The following is a 21,954-nucleotide window of genomic DNA, read 5'->3' as shown; positions in this document are numbered from 1 at the left end:
AAAGAAAATGCTTCACAGGTGTTTCAGTTCAAGCAATTCAATTATAGACTTCTTAAGGCTTTGATCACCACGTATTAAATGGAATTAACACTATCTGACTCAAAAGTTCATTGTGAAATTGTTACTTGTGAAAGTTACTCATTTATGGAGTAACTATACCAGCACAATGATCAGTACCATAGGAGAAAAAAAAAAAGAAAGCACACACACACAGAATTACTAGTTCTGCCATCAGAGCTGTGTCTGAGCATACTGAACAGCTTTGCAATAAATGAAGCTCATTTATTATGTGCAGTGAATGAAAAAAACCTGAAAATAGGATCATATACTTAATTACTAATAAAGCTTCCAAGGATCTGACCATGTAGCTTAATAAGATAATTGTCACTTAGACACTGTAATATATTCAAAGATACACAGCCTAACTAGTTATTTTCAATCAACAATGCAAGAAAAGAAAACATGAATCAATGACATATAACAACATACACACCTAGCAGATATTTTTTCTCCTTGCTAATCACTAAAGCCATTTCAATTCTTAATATTTAAGGATCTTGCAACGTAGTCTTGATCTTGCAAACAGAAACCACATGAGATGGTTGTTTAGTCCCTATGTACTTTTTTTTACTCCACTGGAAAAATTGTCATTAATTACTTCATTAGCCACAAAATATTTATGAATTTTAATCCTAGGGATTTTTTTTTTTTTTTTTGGGGGGGGGGGTGCTGTTGGGTTGGGGGGGGTGTCTTATTTTGTTGGGTTTAAGCAGATCAATGTTTTCTTTAAGCACAAAAAAGGAGACTAAAATAAAATTAAAACTGCATTATTTCCTAAGCAAAATGGTAAAAGGACAAGTAACCCAAAGATTCAGAATGTCTTTAAAAGGTTACTCAGCAATTTGAATTCCAGCCATATACTGATTTAAAAAAAATATTTTTCCCTTCTCTTATTTATTGCGGAACAGCTGCACAAAGAGAGAAACAGGGATATGCCCATCAACAGAGCTCCTAAACACAGAGCACATTAATCTTCCAGCTACATTTTTCATAGGTTCCTTCCACTATAGCCACATTGCATTTTATTTGTAACAGTATAAAAGTAAGGTCAATGTTAAAATCTAAACTGCAAGAACGAAGGGGGGAAAAAAAAAAGTAATGGATATAAGCAGAGGCACTCAACTATTGACAAGACTCATTATTAAAATATTAACTAGCAGAATATGATTCTATATTAACCACAGCATGTATCTCCCAGGAACACGCTATGAACTCCAGGATGACTTACATTTCTGCCATATACATAGACATCATTCCAGTAAAAAATAAGATACTTTCACAGGAGGAAAATAAGATATTTCTATAATTTCACAGATAATAAATAAAAATCTTGAATATGATTATTTAGCTAGCTGTGAATTGCTTCCACCAACCAAGATGGCACATTTTACCAGGTTTTAGTAATGAGCAGAATTTGCTCTGTAAAGCTATTACTGGAAGGAAAGATGGATGCATGTCTCCTTTTAAGCAACATCAATGTTTGCTCCCAAGTAATAAATGGCAAGTAAATGAAAGCAACAGGAATTCAAGCTGAGTGATCTAAAAAAATTTAAAAAAAAAGATGAGTTTAGTGACTGGTCTATGTGTGAGAACAAAACAGTCGTTACATCATCTCTTTTGAATCAGCCACGCTCTGAATAGAGCATGTATCAGTGAAAGTAAAAGAACAAGGAAAAAAAAAAGCTTTGCAAGAAAGTGAAAGTACAGAGGCATAAAGGAAATTTAACAAAGTTATAATTGTACAGGGAATTAAATAACGAGGTACGATAATACATGCACTAATCTGACTTTCTAAAGAGCGCATGACCAGAGGCATAGAGAGCTGCTGGGATAGCTAATTCAGTTTCCTGCTATGCATTACATGTGTATGTAGTGCATGTAATGCATACACGTTATACATATATACATTACTACACTTCTTAGAAAAAGCTTGTCAAGTTCCGGCTCAAAATTACATAGTAACGGAGTTAGAAGAATTCCTATTGTTCATGAGCTTTTTTCTGCCACCAATTTCCAGCAAGATCCTTACCATGATATATTCATTTGCTTTTGCGATACTATCTACCAACTTAAACTGATCTGTCTTAGTCGCATCTCTCTCAGCTATTCAAGTCTTACTTCCTATGGCTTAGCACTGGCCCTATCCAGCAGTTTCCAGTTTGCTAACCTCTAAAATTTCCAGTGAAACTGTGATCTCTTGTGTAGCTTATCCAAACCTATTGGCATGCTGCTAGTTTACTTTTCGCAACTATTTAGGAGTAGTCTAAAGAATTCCCAGCAGCTCATGGACTGAAAACCACCATACATTTTCATCATACAGGGAGTACACCTTTGATCCAGCACTTCAAATGCTACGTGCCTATTTTATTTGACTGCTTTACCACTTAAAGCGAGCACAATTAGTGCGCTGGGCTCATACGTTCGATATCATATTATAAAGCATTTAGGTTGACTGCAGCACAAAAGTCTACTTGAATAGCAATGACTGTAGCATTCCAAAGACAGTATTTGAAAGAAATGTGCACATTCTGTAATTGATAATAAGATTGTATTAGAAAGCTCTAGCACCTAGAGGTTAAATACTAACATACACTACACATCAATATATTAATTCTTACCTCTATTTGTTCCAAGGTATCTTGCAGTTTTGAATTCAATTCACTATTAACGAAAAAAAAAAAGTTTAAAATAAAACTACTGATCATATTAACATTTCACACCAAGTTTCTTGTTTCCAAAAAACACATTTGTCTGCTATCGAGCCACAATCTAGTAATTTATCATAAATCATTAACCTGCTGTTACTGTGTCAGACTGGTATTACCACACTACTGTTATTAGTGAAAGGCATTTACTGCAGGCTGTGCAGTATTCCTAACACTTCAAATAAAAATACCTGTTGCAGTAGCATATTATCCTTGGTTTATAGTGCAACAGCGTTAAGAGGGCCCAGATAAGATCCCATCCTGCTAGGATTTAGCCAAGCATTCAAAGACATTCCCAAACACCAAGAGACTCCTGCTCTAAATGTTTTGATTTGGCACTGTGGTCTACAGCAGAACATACACAGAAAGGTCAGGGCTGTCAAGTCTTTGCAGACTATGGGATAGTAACTTTTATTTGCTGCTCAGGAATCCCTTACAGAAACACTGTAGGCAAAAAAGAACTTAAGCTTACACAACTCTCAGAAAATCTTTTTAAGACCATCATTTTACTTCTCCAAGCTACATTTGGTATACAGAGATTAACAAAAATAGCTACCATAAGAGAAACTATTTAGGACAAACAAATGCACAACTGCTCCTTTCCAACAATCAGCTTTAAAATTTCAGAACACCAGCCAGAAAACTAAGACACAAAATATGACTACTATGTTTTTGTTTGGGAGGGTCAAAGCAACCAAGAAATAGGCAGGATATTCTCATCAAGCATGGAAAGCACAGAATTTCCATGGGATAATCACTATACTAGATTTCAGACAACTTAGTTCTGTGCTCTGAATCTTCTCCTAAGTGGCCTAAGCTAACTATCAAAAGATAGATTCTAGCTTCCCTACCTAGTTCTGTCCACTTAAATGATATGCCCATCACCCCTCCTTTTTTGGTTCTGCTAGATAACCTGGATACAACACCTTCCAAAGAAATGTTTAAACAGAAAAAACTGCATCAGAAAGAGCTGGTATTAAACACTAAATCGAGTAGCCAATATTTCTTTGTGGTTTCTCCATATGCAATAAGACTTCAAACAGAAAACTCTCCATAACAATTTTATGTTGTTAGATCTCCTGCTGTAGTTTATGAGCATTTCCTGTTACTCTAGTTCTAGCAAGATGTTAGAACAAGAGTAAGAACCTTGCTCTGTGCACAGAATTGCTCCTTCTTTCCATCTTTAGAATGGGTACAGCATAGACCATCACCCCCTGTGTATAAACATGTAGTTGGTTTACATGTTGAACTTAACTGGTCTAATATAGAAGCTGCTGACAGTATTAAAAATGATGCAATGCACAGGTAGTCTCTGCACAGACTGAATAAATTAAGTAATTGTATCGCTTAAGTCCTATGAAAATTCATGAAGCCCCTAATGGTAGCAGGAACCATATAAACACAAGACTATGATTCCATTTAAACATATGTCATGAACATGCTGCTGCTAATCTAGCATTTCTTTACATTTTCTAATTCAATTAAAAATACATATGGATTTTTCACCTCAACCAGGCAACTTACATGCTCAGACACATGAAGAATTTGCTCAAATACTACAATGTAGGGCTGAAAAACTTCCCGGACTCCAGAAATCATTTCTTTATTATTGCAGTTGATCACATTCAACTAATTTCACCTGTATACCAGCATAGATCCTCATGAAAACTAGTTTTTTGTTTCCACTATTCTTAATACCAGGCAAGCCTCAGCTTGCAATCACCTGGTGACACAGGAAGCTTCGACAGCTCAGGGACCTGAGCCCTTATGTCACAATTCCCAGCAAATGCCCCAAGATCAAGGCCATTCCGGAATGGTTCTTTTCTTTTGGGAGAGGAGGCTGGGGAGGAATTCAAAAGATCTTGTTCCACATGAAACACAACCAAGGTAAAACTGCCATGCGTTTCTTGCCCCTACCATTTAGTGCAACTCCTGTGACAGTGCTGTCTTCCCAGCCAAGTGAGGACCTGAGGACCCAAGCACTAATTTTAGATACACACATCCATAGGTTATTTATTCAACCAAAATATGATATATGGAGGTGTTTGCAAGAATCCAGCCTATATTTATCCTTACAAATTTAGGAAAAGAAGGTGTGATCACAAAATTTCATAAGAAAAGTAACTTCGATAAAGTATTGAAGTCAAAATGTAGAAATGCAGCGTCCAGCGAAATCTGTATGTATTTTCTAAACCAGAATTTTAAAGGTAGTGCTTGGACATAATGGCTACATGATAATTATGAAAGTCCATTTCCATAATTGAGAATTTAATCCAAGGTATTCTATTAATTCATTAAAAAAAATTATTAGAAGTCTTTTAGCAATCACATTACTGTAATATAACAGAAGTAATGTTTCAAACCCAGTGCAACAGAGTCATCCTATTATCTGACACTACATTTTCCTACAGGTTTTTCAAGGGAGTCTACTCATATCAGAACTGATGAACAAGTAGAAGGTGAAAGACTTTGATTTATGTTTTTAAACAAAAATGAATCACATAATACAAACATTCCCTAGGAAGAAGACAATGGAGAACAAAAATTATAGACATTCAGCCTATTACTTCAAAGGAGGATGAGCAGTCAATCTTAAAACCAAAGAAGTCTTAGCAGGGAAGCTGAAGTGCTTGCCTCTTCAGATTATGTATACACCAAAATACAAAAATTATATGCTTCATAGAAGGGTTTAAATCCCCTGCTGTTTAAGACCTACACCCAATTCCTATCCCTGTCCAGCAAGAAAAATGTGAAGATTGTACAAAGAAAGGCACTGATTCTTGTCATGTGGACAGCAGATAATCAAAGGCATACTGTGAAAATTTCATGGTAAGATACAGAGGTGATGTCTCATATAAGCACATTATAAATGCTAGCACATCTCTGTTTTCTTGACTAGCTGGTTTTTACTGCAGTCCTAACAGAAATGCAAACAATTTATTTATTCGTTTAGCCCAATCTCCTCCTAGTGAGACATTATTCCACACAATATATATTCTCTCAGACTTCTGCAAGTAAAACAGTGCACAGAGACTGAAATGCATGCACTGGGGCTGGGATTTGCAGCTAAAATGTCCTTCTGCTCTCACAATGTAAACAAAAACAAGCTCAAAAAACTCTCTCAGAATAAAGAAGCAGTGCTGATTTTTTCTGTCATGATCCTTTATTTCAAGAAACTGTCTTATTGGTTGCAAGGACATCCTTTTGAGTGCAACAACAAAGTAAATCCTCACAGCTATTTGTCACATATCTTGTCAGTATGCTATCAGATTTAAAATAGTATGACTTTTGCAGTTAAATATTTCAAATGGCAAAAATATGAACTGTTAGTTTCAAGTTCCAAATTCTGCTATACTGGACGTAGTGTAGTGGAGACAAACTTTGAAGTTGCAATAAAAGCTTGAAGTGATTCAACATTAAACAGAAACTTTCATATCATTTACAGAAAACAGAATTTAAGTCAAAGAAACTGGGTAATTTAACCTAAATCTCAAAAGAGCAATGTTTTCCAGATGAGCACTGTAAGATTCTAAGAAATCAAGCTGCCTTTTCAAGCTGAATAAATGTTGCTAGTTTCTCCCAAAGAAAAAAAACCACAGGAGATATGCAGAATAAATCAGATTAACATTTGGAGCCACAAAGCATTTGAGAGAGCAATAAATACTAAGGGAGCTTACTGAACAGTATAGACAAGACAGGTATGGAAGACTGCAAGACCTCTCGCTACAGAAGGTAGAGTCAAGCAGAGCAAAAGTTGCTCAGGAGTCATCTTGATTCTCAATAACTAAATTGTCAAGGACTGAGGGAAATCACAGTGATTTTTCCTCATTCAAATAAATAAATAAAAGTTTAAATTCACTACTATATAAGGAAAGGATTCAAAATTTCAGTATATGTAGGCAAATGTTGCCTGCACAGTCAATTTATGTCCACACACAAGTTTTATGGAACTAAAAAGCAGCTTTGAAATCTGACTTCAGAATAGAGAGAGGCTTATTTCAAGGTACAATTTCTAACTTCATACACCTTTTTGGTGCATCTTCAGATTCTGAAACAACTATACCTCAAAAGCAGATACTAAACTGAAATTGAAGATTATGGGTAATTACTCCGAAGTAGCAAGAAGGCATGCATTTAGAGGAGACAGGGAGGCAAAGCATGTGTTTTCATAGATTTTGGCCCTCTAAGTCAGAGAGCATTCTGACAGGAGATCAAACAGTGTCAGAATTTTACACATAAATTTAAAATTCTAATTAAAAATAACACAAAAAGAAAATCTAATTAATCTAATGATCTTCTTAGTGGATGAAACATCAAAATTCACTTCATTTTACCCTTTTATTGTCATATCTATTATGACTTTGAACTTCATGTTTACCCAATTATTTTATTTCTTTTTACTTTCTAAAAAGCAATAGAAACATCAAGTCTAAGCTAAGAACTGTAGATAACTGAATTAGTTCCGGTTCTGAAAGCAATTTCTCCATGACAGCATGAAGCTCTGCACTGGCTAATTTCATTGCCAAGAATCGGGGTAAGTTATCCTCCACAAGCCATCTTGCTGTAGGTAAATTAATTCCAGAATATAAACTTGCTAATTAAAAAATAAGCTCGGGTATCTCTAGGATGCAGGTTGTAGCACAGTTACATTTCAGACTTAGTTGAAACTTTACCTGCCAACATACTACAAGTTATAAAACAATCATAGAATCATTATGGTTGGAAGAGACCTCAAAGATCAACAAGTCCAACTGTATACCCAACATCACCATGCCCACTAAACTCACTAAACTATGTCTCGAAGCACCACATCTAAACGTTTTTTGAACACCTCCAGGGATGGTGACTCCACCACCTCCCTGGGGAGCCTGTTCCAATGCTTAACAACTCTTACAGTGAAGAAGTTCTTTCTAATATCCAACCTGAATCTCCCCTGGCACAACTTGAGACTGTTTCCTCTTGTCCTATCGCTAGTTACCGGGGAGAAGAGACCAACCCCTACCTTGCTACAACCTCCTTTCAGGTAGGTCTAGAGTGCGATCAGGTCTCCCCTCAGCCTCCTTTTCTCCAGACCAAACAACCTCAGCTCCCTCAGCCGCTCCTCATAAGACTTGTTCTCCAGGCCCTTTCACCAGCTTTGTCGCTCTTCTCTGGACATGCTCCAGCAGCTTAATGTCCTTCTTGTAGTGAGGGGCCCAAAACAACAAAGGATTCAAGGTACGGCCTCACCAGCACAGAGTACAAAGGGATGATCACTTCCCTGATCCTGCTGGTCATGCTATTTCTGATAAAGACCAGGATGCTGTCGGTCTTCTTGGCCACCTGGGCACACTGCTGGCTCATGTTCAGCTGGCTGTCGACCAACATCCCCAGGTCTTTTTCCACCGGGCAGCTTTCCAGCCACTCGTCCCCAAGCCTGTAGCACTGCATAGGGTTGTTGTGACCCAAGTGCAGGACCCGGCACTTGGTCTTGTTGAACCTCATGCTGTTGGCCTCAGCCCACCGATCCAGCCTGTTCAGGTTCCTCTGTAGAGCCTCCCTACCCTCAAGCAGATCAACATTCCCACCCAACTTGGTGTCATCTGCAAATGACACAGTCCAAAGAGATTATATAGTGTTATGATTGTGAAGACTGGTTAGTAGTGGTACAAGTGATATGCAATAGTAAACAGAATTTTCCACTAAGTGAGAATAGTGAGCCATGCAAGGTCTGATGACTGGAGGAGTGCGCCGCTGAGGAATGCAGAATATGATAAAGAACCAAAACAATAAGATAAGGAGAAGAGACTGATCTCCAAGCCAGTCTCTGACGGTTGGGGCCCAGAAACTTATGAAATTGTGTCCTTTAGATGAACCTAGCTCATTATAATCTCATTATAATGCTAAAAAACACACACCTAGGAGGACATTTTAGATGGAAATTTTGGACCACCTTAGTATAATGAAATAATTAGGTAATGAGACACGTGCAGGTGATTTTTTTGTAGAATGCAATCACAGGTAACCAATCATTTGCTTTTGAGTAGTTTCTTCTTTGTTTCTATCTTGTATGAAAGCTGCCGCACGATTTTCAAGGATGTGCTAGCTTTGTGGGACTAACATCTAGCACCCATCTCTGTATAGACATGGAATAAAATACCTCCGCTCTGTGTGTATATTGGCATATTGCACATTGGGTGAAGAAACCCTGCTTTTGGGACAACACAGGGAGCGAGGGGAAACTACTGAGGATGATTATGCTTTTATAAATGCCTCAATTTTGCTTTTCTAAGTAGAAAATTAAATTTCAATCAAAGCTGCTTTAGACAATGAGAATTAACGATCACTGTTTTATACCATTTACAAATAAAACCATACAGAAGCTGAAATCTGCACAATGTCACCTTACCTTATACAACTGTAGTGTTTGAAAGTGCTGGCAGCTTTCTGGCATTCCAAGCACAGCTGAATAGCTCCTGGATAGTCCTCTTCCTTAGGATAAAATACAATGGAAAGCTAATTTGGCTTTTGATACAAACACTGCAACACCCATTTTTTGCTTGCATGCCTATGTATAAACACGAAGAACAAAATATTTTGCTTCTTACGTCTATACAGTAAAGTTAAAGGAAATGAGTGAGGGTCTATTGCAGAACTTAATGTGCAAGCAGTTTAGAATCAGTAACAGACAATGTTAGCAACATCTGAAAACACTGTGTATTACATTACCTTATGCAAATGACTTGCTGTTTTGTTTCCTTATGCATTCACACAAAACACATCAGAAAGTTTTTATTACAAAACAACTAACATCTTCCCAGTTAACTTTCAAACCTTTGTTAATACAATATGATCTATTCATGAGCAAGGAAAGAGGTAAGTTCAGGCACTGGCAGGCTGTTGCCATAGTTTACAAAACCTAAAAAGAGACAAGGGAGACACTCCAACATTATGCCCAAATAAACACTATTTAATTTGACAGATTCTATAGCTAATTAGAAATTAAAGACAACCAGCTCACACAGGGCCCCAGGACAAAAAGAACATAGTTCAGGAAAAAAAAAAAAAAAAAAGGAAATACTGTCCTAATTTATAAGAAGAATAATACCCAATAAGTAGCAGATCAATCACAAAGTACATGAAGATGCCAGGACAAAACCAAAACATACACACAAAAATGTAAAACCTCAGGATCTTGCCAACAGAACATGGGCGGTGCCTCAGGTATAACTACTATTTTTGTATTCTATTAGATATGAGGCCAGAAAGGCTACTGCAGGAAGGAAAACCCTCTTTAATAGCTAAGAGCTTCCCTTTTGTCCTAATTACATCCGTCATATTACGTGCTTCAGAAAGCTCAAATGCAAAGCTGTTACTGGAATTTCAAAGTCATTGATTGAAGAGTAAAAACGCAAAGGCAATTTATATTTGGCTATTATCATAAAGAAGTTTCTGAAATGAAACTGGTTTTAACAGCAGCATTCTAATGCAGATCAAGTTTAGCTAAAAACACAAAAAAACCCAAATGCATTATCCATTAGATGAAAACAGAACAGTACGTTGGTCTAAAATGATTGCTGCACTTACAGCTCTTTGCATCTTTCTCTGTTGGAAACCTGGTACTTGCTCCTAACAGGGCTCAAATCAGAAAGCCTGCTTGCATAACATATACTACCAATATATTCCAGATACAGCTAACTCACGTAAGTTACTATAGCTTCCTGTCCATTTTTTTTTTTTTATTGGGAACCCTATCTAAATGTTCCTCTGTGAATGGCTACTAATAGCTCTGACACATATTCCAAGCTACTAACTTCTTGGAGTAAAGACAATAAATTGGCCAACATCTGAGTTACCTTATTGGTAGCAGACACTGAGCACAGCGATAAAACTGCACTTAGGCAGACAGGGCAGTTCAAGCCCTTAATGTTTAAAAATCACTGGCAACTTATGATAATCAGACATTAGGGTCTGTCTGTGAATGCAACACCCACACCTCTGTCTCAAGATACCTCCTATCAGTAGACACTGAACAGCTGATTTCCTGCACAACAAAATACAGCACAGAAATGAAAAGCTAAAAATTGTACAGGGCTTGCTGAGTAGAAGGCAACATTTATGTAGCCTGTAAATTAATACATTCTTGCTTGGTAAAGAATAAGAAAGTGTGCTGAGACAAGGTGTATTACTCAAGATGGAATTAAACTCAAAGAAACTTAAGAGTTACAATTATTAATACTTAGTTTCCAAATTTAGTAACTAGGCATTAACACAGTGATGTTCCATTCAGTATTAGCCGTAAACATTTGGCAAACTAGCAAGTCAAAATTATTACACTACATGATTAAAATATAGTTGTCAATAAAATCCTGAAGCTGTCTTTCATACAATTAACCACCTTAAGACAAGATCTCATTTTTTGCTCTGTGCAGTATCTACTGCATTTTTAGGCAGTATATATACTGTATTAGTAGAGTTTTCAGTGTCATGGCCTGCGTGCCACAATGTTTTCTACAACTGACTATTAAAAAGCCAACCCAATGAATAAGGAGAAAAGCTACTACACTTACAAATAAAATGCTAAGTAGGCAGCCCATATATAAACCTGTACAGTAACATGCCAGTAGAAGTACTTTATCCAGACACAGCGTATCAACAATCAGCTAAATCTCACCTTCTGTTTTCTTCCAAATATCAAGCTACGACTAGAAAAGAAGTAGAAGCTGAGGGTAGGGAGGGGAGGGAAGACTCCACAGCACTCTTACTGAACTAACTCAAGCCTCAGTGCCTATATCTAAAGGCAGATTGAGTCTTTGACAGAAAACTCTCCCCCCGTGACACACAGACTACCCAATTGGATATGAAGTATTTCTCCCAACATTTAAAAAACTAATAAAAATATAATTTCACCACACACACACCCATAGCCTGTTTGCAAGAGGAAGGAAAGGAGGGACAAAATTAAGATGACTGACAAAAGTAGACTTAGAATAGCTTCAAATTATAATGGTCCAGCAGGGACTTACCTCTAACATCTCACTCAAACGCACATCAGTTCTTTGCTAAAAATAATTAAAAAAAAAAGACAAAACACAACAGTGATAACTACACAGAAATGAAGAAAAATACTTTTCCGCTGAACAAACACAACTGTACATACCAGTGTTTTTATTGTTCTCAGGGACTTTAGCAGTCCAATAAGCAACTGTCGTTTCCTTTGATTTGCAAGAAGTCCCAAACTAGTTTGCGTGAAGCCTTCCTTTGCTATATTCAGGTGTCTGCAAGTGTTAGAAATGAACATAATCTTTGACAGTATATAAAATACAACTTATTTCTAATAAATTCTTACATGTCCCTCAAAATACGTGCTAGAAAATAAGACTCTCAGCATTGTTAGGGAAACCCAGAAACTGAGATGATATCAAAAGACTACTAAGAAGGTATATTTTCCCTCCTGCAGAACTTGCCTGTGGATCAATGGTATATCTCAAAAGGTTCCTGTTTTAAAGAGTTGAAAGAGTGAGAGCTGCAAGAGAGAAAGCAGCTGATACTTGTTTAAGTATCTTTAACTACTGTTGCTAATTCCATTCAGCACATAAATAGGAAATATCATCATCAAGCAAACTTCCTGGGTTTACAGATTTCTTCTTAAATACTTTTTCCCCCTTTCAATCTCTGCCATCATTTAAGCAAGATACCTTCTTCCATTTGTGCAAATAACAGCTGCTAACTGAAGGCCAGTCTGCAATGATGTAACACGTTCAAGTTCCTACAGAGAGACAACAGGTTAAATAAATATACAGGTTAAAGACACTCTACATATCAGCATAGACTAATGATTAGTAGGTTTCTCTTGAGATGTTTTAATGACTTTGTAGAGTTACTTTATATATTATTTATATATGCTAAGCACTGGAATGTAACATTAATATAAACTATCTTTTAAAATACAATTCTCTTTTGAAGAAAGATACTTGAAATCCATTTTCATTGCAGCGGGAGCCTCTACATTCATATACTGTACATTTAGCCTAAGAACCTCTATACCATTAATGCATCATAGTAAAACGTTCAAAGCTTCAGGGACAGAAGCACAGGGTTTAATTTGCATTAATATGCCAGAGAGCAGCAAAACAATGAAAATACAACACACAAAAAAATCATCCTTTACACAGCATTTTCTTGTTTAGAAGCACTTGTGTTCCACCCATTTAATAGATGTCACTTCATAATGAATCTTAATTGTATCCTGTTGAATTTCAGCTGAAAACTCTTTAGTACAGGTGATCTGAATTTAGCTTGATTTTGATTTTGTGAAGTGCCTAGCATATCAACTCCTTAAAAAAATATATATAACTTTTAATATACTTATTAGGATTTCTTTTGTTAGGAACAGCATTGCAGAAAAGTGAACACTCTCCCCATGCTAAAGAAAAAAAAAATTTTTTTTTAAATACTGCTCATCATTTTAAAACATATCAAGTGCTTTCAATAGGGAGAAAGGAGACTTTCACTTTGAAAACCAATCTAATCCTAAAGATATGACAAGCAAAAACAAGTTTAAAGTTTAGTTCAGTTTAAGATCAGCTCCTGGTCAGTCTCCAAAGAAACGAGTAATTCCAAGAAATTACTGAGCTGCATCTTTCACAAAAAACAGCGCCTCCTTTATGTTGCCAATGTTGCTTTTGGAAAAAAGGACAGCTTAGTTGCTGATATGCATAATATCTTAAGAATCCAAATTCAAAGATTACTTTCCTCAGTACCTACTTCTCACTAAAAACATACTTTGCAAATGTCAGAGCTATTCAAAAGGCCATTGTTCCCTTTTCATGAGGAAACGCATACAATAAGGAGCAATTCCATTCCAGTCTTGGTCTTGCAAAGAATCTGTAAAATCTCCCCTTTGGATGTGACCTGATGGAGAGGCACGGGGAGAGAGTGCAGTCCAGCGGTCCCCAGCGAGGGAGTCTTCCATCCAGCATTTAGTGGTGGATACATTTTTTCTCTTCTCAAAGATAATCTCCCACCCATTGGTGGTTTCTAAAGCCTGCCTTTCCTTCTAAGGGGAAGGGAAAACTATAAACCCCCTGCCTTGTGTCTGTGCCGTGCCTCTCTCAGCCTTTAGGAGCATCTGTTAGACCAGTACTTCATACTAGGAATGGGGTGCAAACCATGACTTCCCCACACTTTCCTGTGCATAGTGGAAATGCGTCCAGGAAACAAAGAGTATTTTTGCTTCTTCTAATCATCTCTTACTGTAATTGGACACTGAACTGGATCAGCCATTACAACGTACCCATAACACATCAGGAGGTTCACTTTATGAGTCAGGGGGAAAGTAAGTCCTATGATGCCCACCAGAAATCTCTGATAAGTAAGTCTACTGACAATAACAGCTCTGTGCAAGCCTGTGCTGATAAGTAACACTGAAGGTTTATTGACTTAATCAGGCAAATATGTCTTTCAGAAATGTTTTTAAAAGACTCTTACCGGCACAATGGATTTTTAACTGTCCCTTTGGAATATTGGAAAGAATTCACTAAGATGTTGGGATAAGAATATTAACATTATCCAGCAAAATGCAAGAAGTACATTCTCCACAGTGTTATTATGCACTGAGAGGGGGTTTTCAAAGTGAAGCTGCTGGATTCAGAAAAAGCAGTACTCGCTCAACAACATCGATTCTGAACACACGTAACAGCAAAACTATACCAGAAGGATCTGATATCGTACAATTACCCTTTGTGCCCCCCTCTACACTATCTTATGAAGACTAAACCACTGTAGCGCTTAGCCAGTCTCCTTCTGCAATAGCCTCTCACTCGACTACTTTAGCTAAAACTGAAATAGTATTACCTTTACAGCTTTTTTCTTCCACCAGCTATGGCAGATGACAACACAAGCAATGCTCACCCTCCCCATTTGCCTTTGAACAGCAGAACTCCTCTTTCTATCCAGCAAAATGCCAGCGCACAGATGGGACACTCAGAAGGTCACCAAAGCTGGATGTGTGGGCCATGAGCACAAGTGAGCAGAAGGGTAAGTTGTGCCCTCTGAACCAAAGAGGAAAGTAATTCCAGCTCCACGACATCTACCATGGGTTAATACCCAGGAGATACAAGCCCTAGCCTGCAGCAACAGTGCATCAAGCTGAGAAGTAGGAGGCAAGGAAGGGAGGAAAGGAATGTAACAGGAAGAAGGTTAACAAGGAAGGAGAGGAGAGGAAATAAAGGAGAGGAGAGAAAGTAGAGGAGGAAAAAAAAAAAAAAAAAAAGAGGAGAGACCTCCACCACCAAATGTAGCCATCATTGCCCTCCCATACTCTCTCCAGCTTCTTGACCAAAATGAGAATTGCCATAATCACTGATACGACAATGCTGAAAAGATCAGATAAAATCAGGCACAGAGAAGCAAATGTATAGAGGCATTATTAAAAATAAATGGGTAGGAAAAAAACGCTTTCTCTTTAGAGAATCATAATGACAGCTGTTCCAATTATGTTTTGAGAGCAAGAAGAGAAGTTGTACCAATATTTAACTGCAAGCAGCTAAAGCAGTTTTGCTTTGTTTTGCTCTCAGAGATCTTTTGACATGTTGCGGCTCTATTTCCAGCTCAGTCTTCTCTCAGATGCTTTCTTCTCACAACTGCCTGAGATTAGTGGCAGGTTTCTTGTTAAGTGCACTTAAGAAAGGTCATTGCTATTTTCTCTTATGGTAAAAGATTTGAAACCATTCCTAAACAGAGGCACTAAAGAAGCTCCTGTTCAAGTCCATTACGGGTTTTAGTCAAGCCTGTGAATTCATGTTTTCAGAAAGCCTTCTTAAAACGGCCATATGCCAAAGCCTTTATCATCCTAAGGGCCTCCAGCTCAATACGCCCTTGGTTTTTTTCACTCTACAGATACAGGTTTAGCATACAGACAGTCAGTTCCAACCAGGCACTAGCATTTCTGCTAACAAATTACTAGATTTAATCCCCAATGAAACAACTGCAGCATTATAACAGCACAAAATGGAATGGTTTACTCTTAAAAAGTGACTGTTAGTTGTCTTACCTGAACATACACAGGTTGTTTTTCAAGTATCAAGTCTGCAACTTTCTTGGATACCTTAAAAGGAAGAATATTAGATGTGAAACATATCAATCTGATTAAGCAGGCCATCCCTATACTAAGTTCTACAACAAGTTTCTGATTCTGTATCATTTAGTTCTGTAATTTTCAAGTATATTAATAAATATACCATAACAAGGTAAAAAAAAATCCTAAAAATGACAATCAGCTTTCCTTACAAGCAAGACACGAAAAATATTCACATTCCATCTAGGAATTAGTGGGCGTTTTTAAATTAATCCCTTACCTCTCTGCTTGTTAAGGAACATGCTAGAATAGAAAATAGAAATAATATGGGACACTGCAAGTATTTACATTCTGCTTGTGCTACTGCTGGAGTACAAATTTAAGTTAACCATCTACCATAGAGATCTAAGAAAGCCATAAGGACACTTATCTTTCAGAGTGATATTTTATTAAATAAAATACGTATCAAAATGAATATTCACCCTGTGCACATTATACCCTTTCTTTAGCACACAGAACACGCATATTTTAAAATTTTCTCCATGGTTCTGAACTAACAGGAATGCTACTAGGAGCCGCTGTCTGTACTGAATTTAAAAATGGCTATTGCTGCCTTGATCAGTCTCTTATGCGCAAACACAGAAGCTTAAAAAAAAAAACGCGAACAGTCATATAAACACAAGCTAGAAAACAGTGTGTTTTGTTTTTCAGTAGGGACTACAAATATTTAAGACTAAATAGTTTCAAGAATGACAAAGAAATTATTGGTATTGCTCTATATTCTTCTTGGGGAACAATACTCCCAGAAATTGAAATAAAACAAAACTATGACAGTCAGCCAGCCCACAATGCGCAACTGGGAAAGAGAGATGAGGTTTTTATATATTTGACTGTTTAGTCAAACATAGCACAAAGTTCGAATTTTCAATCAGCATTCCTGTAACAAATTTCCAGTGGCTTCACCACGTCAATTTGGATAAAGGGCATGTATCTAGCTATGCCTTCCTCCTTCCCTATTAAAAACCAGCCAGAATCACAAATTTATTTTAAAATCTCTTAGTTGTTCTATAAAGAATAACGTTTTCTTCTGTAGGACAGCAAAAGAAGCACTCCAAAGCAGGGTGGGGGCGGGAAAGGATGTTATCAAGCCAGACACTACACAAGCCTTCATGACCCTGGGGCTCTGAAGTTTTGTTCACTGCACAGTCTATATGCTGTGAAATTTTCACCTCCCTTTTCCAACCTTTTCTTCCTGCTAGCCCTGTAAAAACTTTAGGACAGGGAAGTACCTGCTAGTCATGCACTGCCCTAGTACAAATCTAACAGTTTGATTCTTCACTGTTAAAAGGTTTCATCAATCAGTACACATGAATAAAAGAGGCATATCATTTCCGGTTTTTACACTGCTTTTTTTTGTTTTGTAAGTTCTCCATTACTCTTGACTAATAACAACCTCAATGCTGTCAAGAATCTGCCACAGCCATTTTTTTCCCCCCTGAACTCAGTGATACTACTTTTCTGAGCTTCCAAGCTATTCTCTTTCCTTTCTTTCGGATGAGTGATATTATCTCAGGTTACTTCCATTCATTTTCAAATTGTCCCACTCCTTTTGATATCTTCCATACAATTGTGGTGACTCTTAACTTTCGGAATCCAGAATTGCAATTGCCAGCAATGAATGCGACTGCAGTTATCAATGCATGGAAACAACAATGTTCTTTGAGGGGACCAAACAATTTTCTCCAAAATAATTTTCTCTTTCTTAATCACATCAGGAAAAAATATTTCATCTCCTGAAGAAAAAAAGATACAGCTGAGGATAGCAGTCTACTAATTAAAATGAAGTCAAACAGACATACAACTAAAAAGTCTAATTCAAACTGTCTGTACCAAGATGATTAGACAAATTAAAGCTGTCATGATACACATATTAAAAAAGTCTTGAGTGAGCTGGAAACCATCAAATGGAATGGAAAACTGTAATGGGAAAACTACAGAAAATACAGAGTTGATAGTGACCTTGAAAACAAAGGCATGACCAAGATCAGCTGTGCAAAAGCAGCTGGTAACAGTCAGTGAGAAGTAAATCAGAGCCCTATTACTTATAATTCACGCTCATTTGAGTGCCTTGCATTACAGAAATTTAGAAATTGGAACTATCTCTAAACCACTACTGTAAATTCCTATGCCAGCTATAGCTACAGGCACTGAAGTGAAAAAGGCAGCATTTATTCTTTTTCAAAAGTAGTGGCATTGTGTGATCTGTCAACAGACTTCTTGAGTCCTCTATCCAATAATCTATTCACAATCAGCATTAAAATATTTTTAGGACCAAACTAACAATGTACAACATTCTGCAGTGCTGTCTTCCATGGAGGACACTAACGCCCTTTAAGACAGACAGTAATCTAAATGATGCATCACAAGATAAATGGACAGCAATTGAGACAGGAGAAGAAAACATGCAACAGTCTCTCACACTGCACCTGGAAGTACGACACAAGGACATGATATACAGCATACAAAAAATTTCAGCAGCTTGGCACATGCCCAAGGAGGAAAACAAACCCAATAACAATTTCTTCCTATAGCAGAATCACATTTAGACTAGATTAAGGAAGACACAAGAAAGGCCAAATCCTGACTGGGGAGATGGTGGGGGAAGAATTGGACATGTTTCTTGTCAAAAGTTTGGGCTTTGAGAGTTTTTGTTTGTTTGTTTTGTAAAAGACAGACACATCTGAGTCATATTTACTGGAAACTTGTTCAGTTCTCACACCTATTATTCATTAGCTGCATGCACTTTCCAGTTAACATGTTTCAGCAGCAGCCGTGCACTGAAACTACTCCCCCAGCTGCAGCTGGTTCCCATCATGCAGGCAGAATGGCCAAGACATGGATAATAGGTATTAAGATTATCCAGCATATCTCAATGAAGTTGTCTCTCAGTCTTGAGGGTACTTCCTTGCAAAACTAGGTCACCACCAGATGTCCTTTTAAACTTTAAAAAACAAAAATCAACACAAAACTACCACCCACTTTCAACTTCTTTCCTTATACCTCTTGGTGAGAAACATAGATTATTCATTTGCTCAACTTCTCACTAATACTCTACAAAATTTCACAGGTTTATTCTGGGAAAAGCAGTCTTCGGCAGAAGGAACTTGTTCTCTATGTATTGTTAACAATCCAATATTCTCCTTCTGTACATTTCATTCAAAGACATGAATTAGGATTATTACTGTTATTTTACTTGCAGATACTTTCCAAAAGCCACAGTTAATACATTCATTTCCTGTAACATATTATTAATCTTTAAAAGAGCAATGAATCAATAATTAATGTATGAAGAGAAAATTAAAAAGCCTGAAATGTACCAAGTACCTTTCAGAAGCTGCAGCTCCGATTTCCCCCCATAAATTACAGTTATTACTCACTGTTACACTTCATTTGTTTTATTATGTAATAACCCTGTACCAGGATTCACTAGAAACCCTTGTGGACAATTAACAAATTGGCAAATCAAAAAGAAGAGAAAATAGCAACTCTAAGGAAAGAGTTTTTAAAATATTTTATGGTTTACGTTGCCGGAAATCCCTCAAAAAAAAGAGATACTACCACACTATTCAGTGCCACATTGAACTTTACTTTTCTTGCAATACATAGGAGAAGCTGAACGTTCAGAAAATCAAGTTTCCAAAGAAATAGTTAGCACATTTGGTCCACGTTACAATACTTATCACCAAGGTTTACTTCCATGATTTTATATGATTATATGATTTACTGATAGGAATTTCCACTATAAAAGCACACAACATAATATTAAAAGAAAAAATACTTAATATCTACTGTGTTTAAGAGATCCAAACTTTTTCAGTTACACTTCCGGTTAGGTTTATAGACAATACAACAAATTGCCTGAGGGTACAGAGGAAACTTCTTTACTTACAGCAGCTTGCTGTTGTTTTAACTTGTCTCTGTACTCTTCTAGTTCTTGAAGACTAAGTACTGGAGGAAGCCTCTGCATGTAAAGAACAAACTAAATTCAGTGAGAAATTAAAGGATGTTAAATACCTATGCAGTATTAACTAACCAATCAATTCCATTAAAGAAACGTTCTTATTGCTTCTGCAATCTAATTTGCAGAATTAATCCCTTATTTCAAATGATACTGAAATAAATCAGTGTTCAGATAAACGTTATTATCATAATTACATCATATAATGTCATAATTACCTCAAAGTTACCTTATTTTAAGCCATATATGTATACACACAACCACACAAATCACTGAAATTATTATGTCTCAGTCAGTTTGCTAAAAATACACCCAAAATATAGAATGGATTTTATTTTTCCTCCAACTATTTTGGCTTTTTCACTGGAGTTTAAATTACAAAGTGCCTGTTAGCACAACTGATATTAATCCTACCACGTTAAAAGAAGAGACTCCATAGCAATACTATATGCTAGAAGCTCCATCACAAGATGAGGCAGCAGGGTACAGTTTTGTATTAATGCAAGATATAAGAAACAAAATGAAAAACAGCTCATTGAAACAAGCATACTTTTGACTCTCATTTTTTGTTATATTACTGCCTTTTCTTCTAAGAAGACAGCTTACCTCTAACTCATACTTCACAATATCAAAGGAATCATTGGAAAAATAAACTTCTTCAATGCTGTTAATTATTTCTTGCTGAGCTTGAGGATCAGTTGGTTCTTCATGTAGTTCTCTGAGCTCCTCCTTCACAAAACAAAATAGGATTTCCATGATGTAATATCACATCCTAATAAGAACAATGTTTCACGAAAACAAATATTTTTCAAAAGCCATTTACAATATTAGTAAAAGAAGCAAATGGCAAAGAACAGAAAGATCAGTACACTGTGGCTTGTTCTTCCCACTACAAATAGCAAGATATTTAAAACTTTTAAAAGAACATAATGCAGACTTCAATGTTGCAAATCACTTAAACACTTCTTCATCAACATATTTATGGCACAAATGCATGTTGAGTCCACAGTTTTTTTTCCTCCTGAAGGTTAGAAATTCTCATAATAAACTAAAAATAAATTGGCAGGCTATTTTTCCAGAAGCAAAAAACCCACAAAAACGTAACAAATAAAACCTAAATTTTTTAAACCAGAATAGCATTCTTTGTAAGCGTAAGGTAGACAGTATCACTACAAATGTATAACTTTTCAATTAAGCCCTCACAATTCACTGTAATAAAAGTCATGCCATTAAATACTTAATTTTTTTACAGGAAAAAATAGAACAGATCTGCTTTCTTCGCACAAAATTAACAGATTTCAGATTATGCTCCAACTAGCAGGGTGGTCTAAGCAGAGACACACTGTCAGCTTTCTGAAAGCTAACATTCAAGAGGTAAGCATCCTCCTCCTTGCTGTCACAATCTCTCCTGGAAGGTCTAATCAACAACCCAGCTACTTCCACTGGTTGCAACAAACCAAGGACTGAGCCGGAGCCTCCTCCTCCCATCCTATACTGGACATTTCAACTAATGCTAGCCCTCTCCTGGAGGCTGTTCCCATCGAAGGAATGAAAATCCTCTATCAGAGACTCAAAAGTGAAAAATGCCAGGACATTCTTTCACCAAAACTCAAGATAAAATGGATCAAATTGCTCAGTACCGTCATTTAACCCTGGTGAAGCAATCCAGCAGACTGAAGTGTTCTGTAAAGACCCCAAGCCTCCCAACAACGCCAAGATGTTACAACGGTACAAGGTGCCAGTATTTTTACCACCAAAAGTTCAAGGGCTTATATTTCAGCAGCCAGAGGCATCAGATTTTAGATTAATTGACTAAACAATGACTAACTTGCTTATTTTGTACAGCAATTGAAATAAGATCAACATGTACGTGTTACGAGGCAAAGCAACATTTTAAATACAAAGCAAAGTGCTGGTTGTCGACACAGTTATAGGCAGCCAAGGGGCGACAAGTGAACACTTTGTAAGAGCACCAGAAGGAGACGCTGCTCCTCTAAAATACCTCTCGCAGGAAGAAAAAAGAAAAAAAAAAAAAGAGGAGGGGGAGCAAAACGCAATGGCTCCGATACAGAGAAAAACGATTTCAACCGGATTTCGTGTGTCCGAGCGGCAGG

At 36.9% G+C, this 21,954-nt stretch overlaps 1 protein-coding gene across 1 annotated transcript in view; it reads right to left on the bottom strand.

Moving 5' to 3' along the window:
- Nucleotides 1-20,596, bottom strand: part of LOC104159807 (coiled-coil domain-containing protein 132-like) — a gene marked incomplete at its 3' end in the record, with an annotated part of 24,355 nt that extends 3,759 nt beyond the window's left edge. The window contains 8 exon segments of the mRNA XM_009697811.1: nucleotides 2,679-2,721; nucleotides 9,154-9,236; nucleotides 11,771-11,806; nucleotides 11,905-12,022; nucleotides 12,443-12,513; nucleotides 15,799-15,852; nucleotides 19,772-19,843; nucleotides 20,447-20,596. Coding sequence (XP_009696113.1) covers nucleotides 2,679-2,721; nucleotides 9,154-9,236; nucleotides 11,771-11,806; nucleotides 11,905-12,022; nucleotides 12,443-12,513; nucleotides 15,799-15,852; nucleotides 19,772-19,843; nucleotides 20,447-20,596 — 627 coding nt within the window.
- Nucleotides 20,597-21,954: the final 1,358 nt, after the last annotated feature.

This window comes from Cariama cristata, unplaced genomic scaffold (assembly GCF_000690535.1).
Source record: "Cariama cristata isolate BGI_N322 unplaced genomic scaffold, ASM69053v1 scaffold13863, whole genome shotgun sequence".
Taxonomy (NCBI): Eukaryota; Metazoa; Chordata; class Aves; order Cariamiformes; family Cariamidae; genus Cariama; species Cariama cristata.
This window is presented reverse-complemented; position numbering and strand designations above follow the sequence as displayed.